This window comes from Alligator sinensis, unplaced genomic scaffold, assembly GCF_000455745.1.
Source record: "Alligator sinensis unplaced genomic scaffold, ASM45574v1 scaffold390_1, whole genome shotgun sequence".
NCBI lineage: Eukaryota > Metazoa > Chordata > Crocodylia > Alligatoridae > Alligator > Alligator sinensis.
In genome coordinates this window covers 274,384-289,294 of record NW_005842890.1, presented here as the reverse complement: position 1 = coordinate 289,294, position 14,911 = coordinate 274,384, and the positions used below count along the sequence as shown (strand labels likewise).

At 51.7% G+C, this 14,911-nt stretch overlaps 1 protein-coding gene across 5 annotated transcripts in view; it reads right to left on the bottom strand.

Annotated features, from left to right (window-relative positions):
* Window positions 1-14,911, bottom strand: part of PTK7 (protein tyrosine kinase 7 (inactive)) — a 187,375-nt gene that overhangs the window by 76,998 nt on the left and 95,466 nt on the right. For 3 of the 5 annotated variants that reach the window (XM_025192094.1, XM_025192096.1, XM_025192095.1), the window contains one exon: window positions 7,719-7,788. The exons of 1 other annotated variant lie outside the window; for it this stretch is intronic. In XM_025192094.1, coding sequence (XP_025047879.1) covers window positions 7,719-7,788 — 70 coding nt within the window. Of the gene's footprint in view, window positions 1-7,718; window positions 7,796-14,911 lie in introns of all 5 variants that reach the window. One more of the 5 variants, XM_025192097.1, reaches the window with a different exon arrangement.

The window sequence follows — 14,911 nt, the reverse complement described above, 5'->3', positions numbered from 1 at the left end:
GCTCCACCCCCCCCACTTGCCACACTGGGCAGTGTTTGCCACTGTCGCCTGTGCACTGCCCAGTGCACGAGCTCCAGGTGGGCAGCAGCAGCCAACATTGTCCCGCGCAGCAAGCATGGGGAGGGGCGCAGCCTCAAAAGGGAAGCCCAGAGCCAGCGCAGGCTGGCAGTGGGGGCGGGTTACAAGCTGGTGCCAAGCGCCGGGAAAATTGGCCCCTCTCCAGGGCCGGTGTCCTGCACTGCAGCCACTTGCAGCCTTCCTGGGGCTGCCTGTGCCTGCTCAGGACAGTCCCACATGGGCTGTGAGCAGCTGCAGCAGGGAAAGCGAGCCATGGGATGGGCGAGGAGCCACTTTTCCCTGCGCTCAGCCAGCTCCTTCCCTGTCGGCGAGCAGAGTGCTGGGGCTGCACATTGTCCCCCACCTGTACCGCAGGGCTGGGGGCGCACTGGGAGTGAGCAGGTGCGGGAGCCAGCGGGAGCACAGGGCCTGCACCAGTGTCCCGAGGCCAGTGCCAGCGGGGCCCAGAGCAGGGTGGCAGGAGTGCAGGGTCCCAGCTGGCAGGGGCTCTATGGAGCTGGGCCAGCTCACCCCTCTCCCTGCTGGTGCAGCCCAGCCAGGCTCCACAGACCCATGCCAGCCTGTGCCCGCTTTGGGCCCCACCAGTGCTGGCCCCAGGATACTGGTCCCAAGACATTGGGACATTTGTGGTCAAAAGATAGTGACCAGGGGGCAGGGCACCTGTCAAGGGGAGGAGCTACCCATGCAGCCCTCAACAGCTTGCCAAAACTGGGTAAGCGGCCCTCCGCCCAAAAGAATTGCCCATCTGTGAACCATGCAGAGACAGCTAACAGGAGCCAATCCTGACCACCCCTCAAGCCTGAGAGGTGGATTTGTACTAAGTCTGCAGTCAGTCTCCTCACATTGGTCAGCTGAAGGAAGGGGAGTGGGAGCATGAAGGGGGATCATGGCTACAGAGGACAAGATTGACACCTATTTCCATTCACTGCAGGACCAGTCTTCCAGTATAGAGACCCCCCAGGAGAGACGCACAACAGAGGAGTGGCAGAAGGTGCCCACCAGAACCAGGGCTGCTCAAGCTAGCATAGTGGAGGCTCCCCAGGTACAACTCAGGAACAGATACAAGGTCCTGGCAGCCTTGGAGAAGGACAAAGGGGATTGCCTCCAGCAGGGACGGTGCCACTCCACGCATGACACAGACTGCGCAGAAGAAATGCCAGGTCCTCGTCATCGGGCATTCCATCCTAAGGGGAATGGAGGGTCTCATCTGCCGACCCAACTCCATGGCACACGAGGTCTGCTACATGCCTGGGGCTCGGATTCAGGATATCACAGAGAGGATCCCGGCCTACACTCAACCCTTGGATCAGTACCCCATGGTCCTTATCCATGTGGGAACAAATGACGCGGCCAGGGGCAACCCAGACCACATCATGAAGGACTTCAAGGCCTTGGGGGCCAAGCTCAAGGAGACAGGGGCACAGGTGGTATTCTCCTCTATTCTCCCAGTAAGTAGATGCAGACAGCGACACGAGGCCTGCATCAGCAAGGTTAACCGGAAGCTACAGAGCTGATGCTTCCAGGCAGGCCTCAGGTCCCTGGACAACGACCCACGCTTTCACACAGGGGGCATGCTTGGGAGGGATGGGCTACATCTCTCCCCTAAAGGCAAGTGTGTCTTTTCTTTCAGTTTGGCTGATCTTGTACGGCGTGCTTTAAACTAACTTCGCCGGGGGATGGGGCCACAGAAGGACATGAGAACACCTCCCAGCCGAAACAGGTGATATGCACAAGGAGTACCCAGGTAAGTGGCAGGGGTCCAGATAGTCCTAAGAATCAGGGGGTGGTGTATGTACCAATACGAGGCCTTAAATGCCTCTACACTAATGCTCATTAGTATGGGGAATAAGCAGAAGGAACTCGCCCTCTAGATAGCTAGTACAAACCCGGACATAGTAGGGCTCACAGAAACCTAGTGGGATTCATCCCACGACTGGGAGGTAAGCATTAGGGGCTACAGACTATACAGGCAGGACAGAACAGGGAGGAAAGGCAGGGGTGTGGCACTCTACGTCAAAGAGCAATACACATCCTCAACTAACAGGATGGGGTCAGAGGAGGGGCAGACTGAAAGTGCTCTGGGTCAGAATACAGGGGAGTCATGGGGAAAGGGACTTAACGGTGGGGGTCTACTACAGACCATCCAACCAAGGGGAAGACCTGGACCGCAAATTCTCGGGTCAGCTTGCAGAGGCAGTTAAGTCAAGGGATGTAGTCGTCATGGGTGATGTAAATTACCCGAACATCTGCTGGGAGGAGCAGTCAGCCAGGTCTTTTGACTGCTCATTTAGGTTCCTAGCCAAGATATGGGATCTCCACCTAACCCAGGGGGTGCACAGTCCCATCAGTGGAAATGCCTTGCTGGACCTGGTCCTGGCCACAGGTGATGACCTGGTAAGGGGACTCCAGGTTCTTGACCACCTGGGCAACAGTGATCATCACCTACTGGAATTCACCATCCAGCGCAGGGTGTCAAGGGCCTGCAGCAAGGCAGTAGCCCATGACTTTATGAGGGCCAACTTCAATGAGTTGAAGAGATTGGTAGGAGGGGCACTGGGGTCCTGGAGGGTAGGGGAATTGGTTGTCCAAGAAAAGTGGTCGTTCCTTGAGGAGACAATCCTCCGAGCCCAAGGGGTAATAGTCCCAATGAGAATCAAAGGGGGCAAGAGTGCTCAAAAGCCCCCCTGGCTCGCCAAAGGCATTCAGGAAAACCATTAAGGAATGCCTGAAAGACAAAAAGGAGGCGTACACCCAGTGGAAGGGAGGGGCTATCACCAAAGAGGAGTATACTTCCATCGCTCAGGTCTGTAAGGGGACTGTTAGGAAAGCTAAGGCAGATACAGAACTAGGGCTTTCATCAAGGATCAAGGACAACAAAAAGTCCTTTTTTAAATACATTTAGAGTATGAAGAAGATACTGGGTAATGTGGGGCCCCTGTAGGATACACTTGGCAATCTGGTGGTTGCACCAAAGGAAAAGGCAGACCTTTTTAACAAATTCTTTGCCTCCATTTTTTTGTGCAGGAACCAGGACATCTCCCCCACTGGGATTCAGGACAAACTCGGGAGAGACTCTGCCAGGCCAAGGTCAGGAAGGACCGAGTTAGGGAACTTCTGGAGGGGCTGGACATGTTCAAATCAGCAGGTCCAGATGCTCTCCACCCCAGGGTGCTGAGGGAATTGGCAGGGGTCAACGCAGGCCCCCTAACACGGCCTTACAAGTACTCATGGTGTTATGGCCAGGTGCCAGAAGACTGGAAGAAGACCAATGTGGTCCCCATTTTCAAAAAAGGGAGGAGGGAGGACCCAGGCAACTATAGGCCCATTAGTCTTACTTTGATCCTGGGGAAGCTCTTTGAGAAAATTATCTGGGAGCACATCTGTGAAGGACCAGCAGGGGGATGATGCTCAGGGGCAACCAGCATGGGTTCATTAGGGGCAGGTCCTATCAGACCAACCTGTTTGCCTTCTACGATCAGGTCACAAAATCATTGGACACAGGTGTCGCGGTGGATGTAGTCGTTCTGGACTTCAGGAAGGCCTTTGACACTGTCTCCCACCCCATTTTCATTAAAAAGCTAGGTGACTGTGGCATTGATGCCTACACAGTCAGGTGGATCGCAAATTGGCTGAGGGGTCACACCCAGAGAGTGGTGGTGGACGGGTCATATTCGACCTCGAGGGATGTGGGCAGTAGAGTCCCCCAGGGCTCGGTCCTTGGGCCTGTACTGTTCAATTTCTTTATTAGCGATTTGGACAAGGGGGTGAAAAGCACCCTATTTAAATTAGCTGACAACACCAAGATTTGGGGGCAAGGTGGGCATGCTAGAAGGGAGGGACAAGATACAACTGGACCTGGACAGGTTACAGGGATGGGAGAATGAGAATAGGATGGGATTCAATACTGACAAGTCAACCTATTAAATGGGTACTTTGCGTCCATCTTTCATCAGTCCCATGGGACGCCCATGCCCGCTACGGGACAGGGAGGTCTGGGTGAGGGAGATCCCCTGCCCTCCATCAATGCTGACCTTGTGAAGGAACACCTTGACAGGCTGGATACCTTCAAGTCAGCTGGCCCTGACAATCTACACCCCAGGGTACTCAAGGAGCTGGCGAGCATCATAGCCCAGCCTCTGGCACGGATCTTTGAAAACTCCTGGTGCTCTGGTATAGTGCGGCTAACTATAAGGCCCATCAGCCTGACTTCTATCCCGGGGAAGAGAAGACTTCTATCCTTCACAAGAGAAGGCTGAGAGGGGACCTGGTGGCCGTCTATAAACTTACTAGGGGGGACCAGCGGGGAATGGGAGAGACCCTGTTCCCCCGAGCACCTCCCGGAGTAACAAGGAATAACGGCCATAAGTTGTTTCAGAGTAGGTTCAGGCTGGACATTAGAAGGCACTACTTCACAGTCAGAGCGGCTAGGATCTGGAACCAACTTCCAAGGGAAGTGGTGCCGGCTCCTACCTTGGGGGTCTTTAAGAGGAGGCTTGATAGTTACCTAGCTGGGGTCATATGAGCCCAGTATTCATTCCTGCCCAGGGCAGGGGGTTGGACTTGATGATCTACTTAGGTCCCTTCCGACCCTACATCTTTGAAACTATGAAACTGAAAAGGAGGCAGGTTAGGGAGATTTAGCCCACAGAAAACTGAACAGTGTGAAGGGACTCAGCTCCATGGAACTGTCTGTTCCTTATGGAGGGTTCATAGATTCATAGATTATACAGTTGGAAGGGACCCAACGGATCATAGTGTCTGACCCCCTACCACTGGCAGGAAAGAGGACCGAGGTCAGCCAACCCCAGCCAGGTGATTGTCAAGCCTCCTCTTGAAGACCTCCAAGTTAGGTGATAGCACCACCTCTCTTGGAAGCCCATTCCAGACTCTGGCCACCCTTATTGTAAAAAAATTCTTCCTAATGTCTAACCTAAATCTATTCTCCACTAGTTTGCACCCATTATTCCTAGTTACTCCCTAGGGCGCTCTGGTAAACACCATATACCCAATTCCCTACTTTCCTCCCCTGATAAATTTATAGGTGGCTACAAGGTCACCCCTCAGCCGTCTTTTATATAGGCTGAAGAGATCCAGATCTCTCAACCTCTCCTTGTAGGGTCTTTCACGGAGACCATTAATCATGCGAGTGGCCCTCCTCTGAAGTGCAGCGCCCAAAACTGGACACAGTACTCCAACTGCGGCCTGACTAATGCTGCATAGAGGGGGAGCATCACCTCTCTCGATCTGTTGGTCATGCATCTGCTAATGCACAACAAGGTGCGATTGGCTTTGTTGATGGCCTCGTTACACTGCCGGCTCATGTTCATCTTGGAGTCAACTATGAATCCAAGATCTCTCTCAGCCTCTAAGCAGCTGAGGAGGACATCCTCCAACCTGTAGGTGTGCTGGGGATTCCTCCATCCTAGGTGGAGTACCTTACATTTATCTTTGTTGAACTGCATCCTATTTCATTCCGCCCATTGACCTAACCTGTCCAGGTCGGCCTGCATCTGCTCCCTGACCTCTGGTGTATTAACTTTGCCCCATAATTTGGTATCATCCATGAACTTGGAGAGGGTGCTCACCACACCCTCATCCAAGTCGCTGATGAAGATATTTAATAACACCGGCCCAAGGACCGAGCCCTGCGGGACCCCACCGCCCATCTCCTTCCAGGCCGAGAACGACCCGTCCACCACCACTCTCTGGGTGCAGTCCCTAAGCTAGTTGGCCACCGACCTGACTGTGTAGGCATCCACTCCACAGCCCTTTAGCTTCCCTATGAGAATAGGATGTGAAACTATGTCAAAGGCCTTCCTAAAATCCAGGTTGATGACATCAGCCTCAGCTCCTGTGTCAAGGCAGTGTGTGACCTGGTCATAAGGTTCTCAGAGGTCATTGTTGGAGACAAGACAGTGTGTGTGACAGCAGGACCAATTCATGCTGGTCTACCCCATGGCCAACATGTGGTCCCAAGAACAGCTATGGAGGGAGCAGAACCCACTGGAAAACAGCTGGGGAGGGGGTCAGGACATAGCAAGGATGTAAATTCAGCAGCAGGAAGCAGGGCCTGGCTCATTCCTGTGTGTGGGAGAGGCTTGGGATGAGAGGTCAAATGTTAACAGCCTGAAAGGAGACAATAGGAATAACAGCACAACAGGAGGGACACCAGCCAGAGGAACAAGACACCAAGACAGTAAACCTGATCTGGCTCCAAGCTCTCTTCTGTGCCCACAGAAACAGTGCTGCAGAAGCTAATGCCAGGCATTAGCTTGGGACCATGACTTATTTAGATCTATGTGCCTAGCAGATAGCAAATGAGGTGTCAAAGTTGCAGGGTAGGGAGGGTTAGGAGGGAAACCTACCTAAGGGCTGTGAAGTGAGTGGCAGGAAGCACTACACCAGCACAAACTCAACAACACATTCCAGAGAAGTTGTGACTCAGATAAACCCTGGTAGTCACACACATGTGCACACATAGCACAGCTCCTCCTGGATACCAGTATTAGTGCTGCTGCCATCTGCTAGACAGGCGAGTTCAGAAAACATCACATCTGCAATGCATCCATTTGGAAAACAGAGTCATATATTTCAGACATCCCATTCTATCCTATGCAGAGTATAGGATCCCACTCCATTAGCCATGCAAGCTTGGGGGTTCTCTTATATTCCCCCTTCAGCACAGGCTTGAGAGTCCAGACAGCACATCTTCCCCTTTACCTGACACAACCGGTTTCCCACATCTTGAACCAATGTGAAAATCACCGTCTCCTCAGCTTCCTTAATGACATCATGGGGGAATGCATCCTTGACCACAAGCCAGTTAGCTGCTGCACAGCCTGGGTCCCTCCTTGCTTCTACATAAAGCTTTCCTCACCTATATAATTTCACACTAAAAGGCAATGGTATGATTGAATTTAAGAACCATTTTCCAGATCCAGACAACTGGTGTCATGTTAAATCATGTGGGAACCTAACTGACTCTTCCTTACATCAAGCCATCAACTGGAACAGGGACTAGGAGGTGGTTATTCAGTGGGCAAAATAATGGGAACTTTTTATAGGATTTTTACAATGTTATTAAAGTTAGAATTTACACAAAGCAAACCAGATGGAATGTCTACATTCCTCTGGTAATTTAGCCATGCAGAAATGTACTATGTCTGAAAATATGCTGCATTATTTCATAAACACCCAGCCCCAACCCTCCACCTCCAGTTGTCTGCCTGGTCAGTCCAACTTTCTGTTTGCTCAGTACAGCAAGGATCAGGACCCCAAGCAGGCCTTTTAGGCACTCTCTCAGTAAAAATAATTCCCATTCAGGCCAACAGGTCAGGATGGAATATGGAATAAAGGGTGAGCCATGAAGTGCTTTCTCAGATACATAGAGAAGCCATTGTGCCACAACTCCTCAGCCAGATGCAGGAACAATGGGAAACAAACTTTTCAGTGCATCTTCCTCTCAGGTTACTATGCTACTGTAACAGTGAGCAAAAGTAAGTTACACTCCTTCTGCTGGTGCGGACCACTATACAACGACCACTGCCAGCATGCATAAAAGCCATACACACATACACCTTAATAAGAATTGCTTTCCATTTCTAAGGTGGTAAAAGAAGAGAGACTTGTGCTGTACTCACGGGGATTGTTCTGTTCCCCCGAAATCAATATGCCTGCTGCTTCCATCCTCACACTCGGAGACTCCCATCTCTAAACACTGCAAAAAAAATGCAGCACACTAAAAACACCAAACCAGAAGCACAACATTCAGGTGCCACATGGCAGCAAGGACCTTCCTCCACAAAAGCAGCCAAAAAGGCATCTCACCATAGGGAGATGTGGCTTAGAAGTAGCCCCAGCACCTCCTGCTCTGGTGCTCACAAGAGGGAAGAGGGCCAGGAAGAAGCCCTCTTTGCCACTAATAAGTCATTTCATTTGGAGCTTCTTTAGCCCCAAGTTCCTGTGTGCTATCCTTCTCTCCATCACAATCTCTGGCTCACCAATATCCTTACAGTTGGAATAAAATGAAGGTTGCCAATGAATCCTTCAGAAGATGGCCACAGCCCTTACCTCACACTAACCACATACCGATTCCTGTCATCCAACTGGTAACTTGGGGGTTGAGGGGACTGTATTTTTAAACAGATATTCAATCTTCATCTAAAGAGACTGAGTGCTGAAGACTGCTCCTTCCTAGGTAAGTTGTTTCAATGGTTAATTGCCCTCATTGTTAAAAACCTGCATGTGAACTCCAAGATGAAATGATCTAGCTTCAGCTTCCAGGCACTGGATCATGGCATGATTTTGTCTTTCAGACTGAAAAGCCAGCAACTATCAGAAACATCTTCTCTATGGAGGTACCCACAGGCTGTGAAATGTTAAGGATAGCCGTTCTTTAAAACTTAAGAGCAGCATACACTCAAAAGCCCCACATGCACTCAAAAGTCACAACTACTGAAAACACCACCTCTGCACTGAACATGTGCCTTATTTATACAGCTCCATGAATAACCACTGCACTTTGAAGACTGATGCACAACATGTCAGTTTTCTCTTACTTCCCCCAGGAACCCACAGTTTCAGGCTGATCATGGCAAGGCACACAGTGACACATGTTAGGAGACAAAGAGGGTCTCATTTTTCAGGATTTCTCCTTTTTTAAGAACCCTATGTTCATCACTGTGAAGCTGCCTTATTCAAAGCTAAAGTGCACTGTTATTGTCTGTGTCAGCATTCAGCTAAAAGCTCTAAAGCAATTAAGATATCCAAGAGATTAATCAACAAGCTAGCTTGGCCTGGGCTGGGCCAGTTGGCTAGAGGCACTGCTGACTAGGATTTAAATTTTGTATGCGGTACTACAGACACACAGGCTAGGGACAGACATTCAAAAAGCCTGAGCCTGAATTGATTCAGTCTCTTCAGGTTACTCTAACTTGCAGAGAGTGAACTGGTTTGCAGGTGGATAGCCATTTAGCACATGCCTGCAGTGGCTCAAGCCAGAAGCCCAAGGGCACTAAAGCAGCCCTCCCTTCCACAGGAAAGCTGAGGAGAGGGAGCATGGGGCAGGCCTGCCCCAGCAGCTCCCTGACACCTGGGATTCCTGGCACACAGGGCTACCCAACCCCGGAAGGAAACTCTTCCCCCTCCTCCCTCTCCCCCACCTCCACAGGCCCGGAAGGAGAGCCCTGTTCAGTGCTGGGGGGGCTCTTTATCCTCCTCCTCCCCACCCCCTGTGGTGGGGTGGGGAGGGGGGCTCTGTGAGGGTGCCTGACCCCAGAGGGTCATCCCCCCGCAAAGGGACTCTTCCTCATTTTTCCCCCATCGCTGCGAGCAGAGACAGCCCAACCAGGGTGTGGGGTGTGGGGCCCAGGGCAAATCAGCCTGTGTGGGGCCCAATCCCTAGACACAAGGAAAATGGCAGCGGATTCAGTGGCTGTGCAGGGGGGAAAGCAGCCAAATATGAAGTCAGCAGCAGGACAGTCACCACACTGCTCCGTCCGGCTCTGCAGGACCCCCGAAAGTGCGGGGTCCAGGGCAGTCGCCCCCATTTGCCACCCCCCCCAGGGACAGCCCTGGCTGCAGGATGGCGAGGAGGGGCTCAATGGGATGCTGTCCAGACCCAGAGGGGGACTCTTCCCCCACACTCCTCCCCCCCCCGCCCCCAGGCAAGGGAGGCTCTGTTCAACGCTGGGGGGAACTCTTCCCCCTCTTCCTCATCTCCCAAAGGGACAGCGAGAGCATGGAGCTCAGCTGGGCAGGGTGTGGGTGTGTGAGAGAGGAAGGTGTAGGGACCCCCACACTCCCCCCACAGTGTGCAGTCCCTACTGCCTGGCAGCAGCAGCAGGCAGGGAGGTCAGGGTGCTCGTGCCTGGCCAAGGGAAGGAGGAGGAAGACTCCCCATCCAGTGCCTTACAGAGTCCCCCTCCCCACCCTGGGAGGAAGAGGGGGAAGAGTCCTCCCCCCAGCACGGAACAGAGCCTCCCTCCCCAACTTGCGGGACAACCTATCCAACATGGCCCTGTTAAGGTGAAGGGGGCAGGGAGAAGGGTTAATTCCTCCCTCCATCCTTTCCCTGCAGCCACAGTCTGCCAGCTCCAGGGACCATCACTGCAGCCTCCTCCCCTCTGCTTCCCAGCAGACAGGCTGATCCTGGCTGTGGTAGGGGAAGAGGGGGAGAAGGGAAGAATCAACTCCCTCCCTGCCCACTTTGCCTTAACAGGGCCACGCTAACAGGTTTCTCTGCTAGGGCTGGTCCCTGCTCTGGCAAGAGAGCACAGGGGCGGGGTCAGTCCTGCTGTGGAGCAGAAAGCCCCACCCTCCCCAGCTCAGAGAGCATGCCAGGATGCTGGGGGAGTCTGGTTTATCTTAAACCAGGAAGGGGTCTGGGACAGACATTGCATAAACCAGTTTGAGTCAAATCAGTTAAGTCTGATACTACATTCAACCAGGTTTATCTCAAACCAATTTCGGCCATTTTGAAACTGGTTTATGTGCACTGAACATCTGTTCTGCTATAGATTTAAACCAGTTTCTGATCACTTAAACCAGTTTATGTGTAATGTCTGTCCCTAGCCACAGGGTGCTGCATGGAAATTAAACATCCCTTGCTCTGCAGAGCTCTGTCCCAGGAAGGTAGGCTGTAACCTCCACCTCACATTAGATAAGAAGGGAGGAAGCTCCACAAGGCAGGGATAGGAAGTTGCCCAAATTCAAGGTGTCCATCATGCTGCTTCCTGGTTTTAGTTTGACTGTAGGGTATGTCAGGGGAAGGTGCCTGGGCAGCAAGATCCAGGGATGGAAGTGGGAACAGCTTTGTGTTTACTTCAGTACAAAGACTCTTTCACAAGCTAGGTGCAATGGACAGGCTCAAAGCCCTTCTTTGACTTAGTCACCAGAGTGAAGCTGGGTTTTGCTATACCTCCTCTGGAGCAATCCCAAGATCAGCATGAAGAAATAAAACCAGCTCATTTGCTTTTACTCTACACCCCCAACCCCTTGTGCTGAAAAGATATCGAATGGTCACTGTTAGAGGCCAGAGCCATGCCCAGCAGCACACTCAAGACAGAGCACTGAGCACATCCCTGGACACACTCCTAAAAACATTACTTTTCACTGCAAGCAGTGTGCATGGAACAGGAGGACATGGGCAGAGCTTTCTTCTCAGCTGTGGCTTCAGATTTCCTGCAAAGGAACTGCAGCCAAACCTGATGTTCACAGAATCATAGAAAAGTAGGCTGGAAGGGACCTTTTAAGATCATCTAGTCCAGGGGCTGACAAAATATGACCCATGGGCCAGATCCAGACCACCAAACAATTTCATCTGGCCTGTGGGCAGGCATCCACCAATTAATTGCATCCCACCTGGCCTGCAGCTGTCGCTGCTGTGCTTGCATGGAGCCCAAGTCCCACCCACTCCCACTGGGGCAGCACACTGCACTCCCACCCTCATACAGGGCAGAGCCCGGTCCTGGCCAGCACACAACTTCCAAGTGGGACCGCTGCTGCTGCTAGGGCAACTGCTCAGCCCCCACATTGTGTTCCTGCTACAGTGCTCCGGATAGCCGGTAGGGAAGCACCAAGGGGGTGGGGAGAAGCTGCAGCTGGGAAGGTATGCAGAGTCCAGACTGACCCAGTTCCATCACACTGGGCTCCCTGTGGCTCACATGCAGCTCCAGGGACTCATGCACCTCTCAGGGGAAGCCCTATAAGATGGAGCCAGAGGCTGTCACCACCCCCTGCTGCCACGTGCAGCTCCCAGAAGTGGCTGGAGCTGGAAGTGGCAGGGAGCCCAACTAGACGGAGTCCAGCCAGCTCTGCTCCCTGCTTCCTGGTGGAGTCCCACGACAAGCTTCACGTGGCGGCAGGGAATGAGGCCAAGCCACTGACTCCACATGTAGGTCTCCCCCCTCACGTTTCTAGCCAGGTCCCAGGAGCTGCATGTGAGAAGCAAGGAGCCCTGAGCGACAGAGGCAGGCCATCCTGGCCCTGCCCGTGCCATCATGTATAGCTCCCAGAAGTGGCCAGACCTGCACACCACCAGAAGGCTCCACCTGTGAGGGCCACGAGCCCCCCAAGGGCCTGCCACTTGCTGCTGCCGCCGCCAACAGGGGCTATGCACCATGGGGGTGGCATTTGGGGGTGCCCCCACACACATACCCACACCATCCCTGACACTCCCCCACCCACCCACAACCACACCACTCTCCACACCCTGCCCAGACCCAGCACAGCCTCCCCCACACACACACCCACACCCCTCCACAAACCCCACACCCACCCCCCATAAATCCCACACCTCACCACACACACAACCACACCCCACACACAATATACAAGAGTAAGATTTTTATTTCTGAGCTAGTATGCTATCACCTCTCTACACACTACGCAAACACATGTAAATCAGGGCAAAAATATTTTTTGAAATATAATTATAATATGTTATAGTAGATGTTTAATTTTTAGTGTATGATTTGTTTTTTTCTACCCTTGCAGCCTTCACAGCTCACCAAAACTTGTTAAGTAGCCAGCGAAAATATTTGCCTAACCCTGATCTAGTACAACCCCTGCCTAAAGCAGAATAATCCCTCTCCAAACCATCCCATATAAATCCATTGTCTAACCTCTTAGCAAAATTACACCATCAATCCTTTCACACAGGCACAAGGCACAGCACCTAATATGCTGCAGGAAAAGCAGAGAAACAACAGAAGCCGGTTTCCTGTGTTCTGCTGCTGCAATAGTTGTTAAAATATGCTTGAGAGATCCAAGGAAGAGTGTCATACTCCCTCACTACAGAGGAAGACAAAAGACCCCACAATATGTATTAGGGTGACCACCTTTTTAAAGCCATTCCTGTGGCTATTTCCCAAACTGACACGGATAATTTTGGCAACAAAGAAAAGTGCCTCTAGTGCTAGAAAGTCTCCAAAGAAGCTGGATAGCTAAAGCAGATCAGGGCGCAGGCCCCAACTGCTTCTAAACCCTTTATCTCAATCATTCACACACTTGCAAAATACTTCACCTATTAAAAGTATCAGAGATGTCACACTTATAAAGCCCAAAGGCTCTCATCTTCAGGCCAGTAGCACAGCCAGGAGGAGTTACAATGATCCTTTGTCATCCAAGCAACATCACATTCCCTGCTGGGATTTGTACTGACCATATTCTTGTATAAAGAAGGCAGATGGCTGCACTCTGGACCACTTTAAAACAAGAAATCTTAAAACTCTGGACCACTTTGACCTCATGAAGGCTTTCGACTCTGTCACCCACAGAGTGCTGTGGAGGATCCTTCTGAAGTATAGATGCCCACTGAAATGCTCCAACAAGTGCCTGGAGCTGGAAGTGGCAGGGAGCCCAACTAGACGGAGTCCAGCCAGCTCTGCTCCCTGCTTCCTGGTGGAGTCCCACGACAAGCTTCACGTGGCGGCAGGGAATGAGGCCAAGCCACTGACTCCACATGTAGGTCTCCCCCCTCACGTTTCTAGCCAGGTCCCAGGAGCTGCATGTGAGAAGCAAGGAGCCCTGAGCGACAGAGGCAGGCCATCCTGGCCCTGCCCGTGCCATCATGTATAGCTCCCAGAAGTGGCCAGACCTGCACACCACCAGAAGGCTCCACCTGTGAGGGCCACGAGCACCCCAAGGGCCTGCCACTTGCTGCTGCCGCCGCCAACAGGGGCTATGCACCATGGGGGTGGCATTTGGGGGTGCCCCCACACACATACCCACACCATCCCTGACACTCCCCCACCCACCCACAACCACACCACTCTCCACACCCTGCCCAGACCCAGCACAGCCTCCCCCACACACACACCCACACCCCTCCACAAACCCCACACCCACCCCCCATAAATCCCACACCTCACCACACACACAACCACACCCCACACACAATATACAAGAGTAAGATTTTTATTTCTGAGCTAGTATGCTATCACCTCTCTACACACTACGCAAACACATGTAAATCAGGGCAAAAATATTTTTTGAAATATAATTATAATATGTTATAGTAGATGTTTAATTTTTAGTGTATGATTTGTTTTTTTCTACCCTTGCAGCCTTCACAGCTCACCAAAACTTGTTAAGTAGCCAGCGAAAATATTTGCCTAACCCTGATCTAGTACAACCCCTGCCTAAAGCAGAATAATCCCTCTCCAAACCATCCCATATAAATCCATTGTCTAACCTCTTAGCAAAATTACACCATCAATCCTTTCACACAGGCACAAGGCACAGCACCTAATATGCTGCAGGAAAAGCAGAGAAACAACAGAAGCCGGTTTCCTGTGTTCTGCTGCTGCAATAGTTGTTAAAATATGCTTGAGAGATCCAAGGAAGAGTGTCATACTCCCTCACTACAGAGGAAGACAAAAGACCCCACAATATGTATTAGGGTGACCACCTTTTTAAAGCCATTCCTGTGGCTATTTCCCAAACTGACACGGATAATTTTGGCAACAAAGAAAAGTGCCTCTAGTGCTAGAAAGTCTCCAAAGAAGCTGGATAGCTAAAGCAGATCAGGGCGCAGGCCCCAACTGCTTCTAAACCCTTTATCTCAATCATTCACACACTTGCAAAATACTTCACCTATTAAAAGTATCAGAGATGTCACACTTATAAAGCCCAAAGGCTCTCATCTTCAGGCCAGTAGCACAGCCAGGAGGAGTTACAATGATCCTTTGTCATCCAAGCAACATCACATTCCCTGCTGGGATTTGTACTGACCATATTCTTGTATAAAGAAGGCAGATGGCTGCACTCTGGACCACTTTAAAACAAGAAATCTTAAAACTCTGGACCACTTTGACCTCATGAAGGCTTTCGA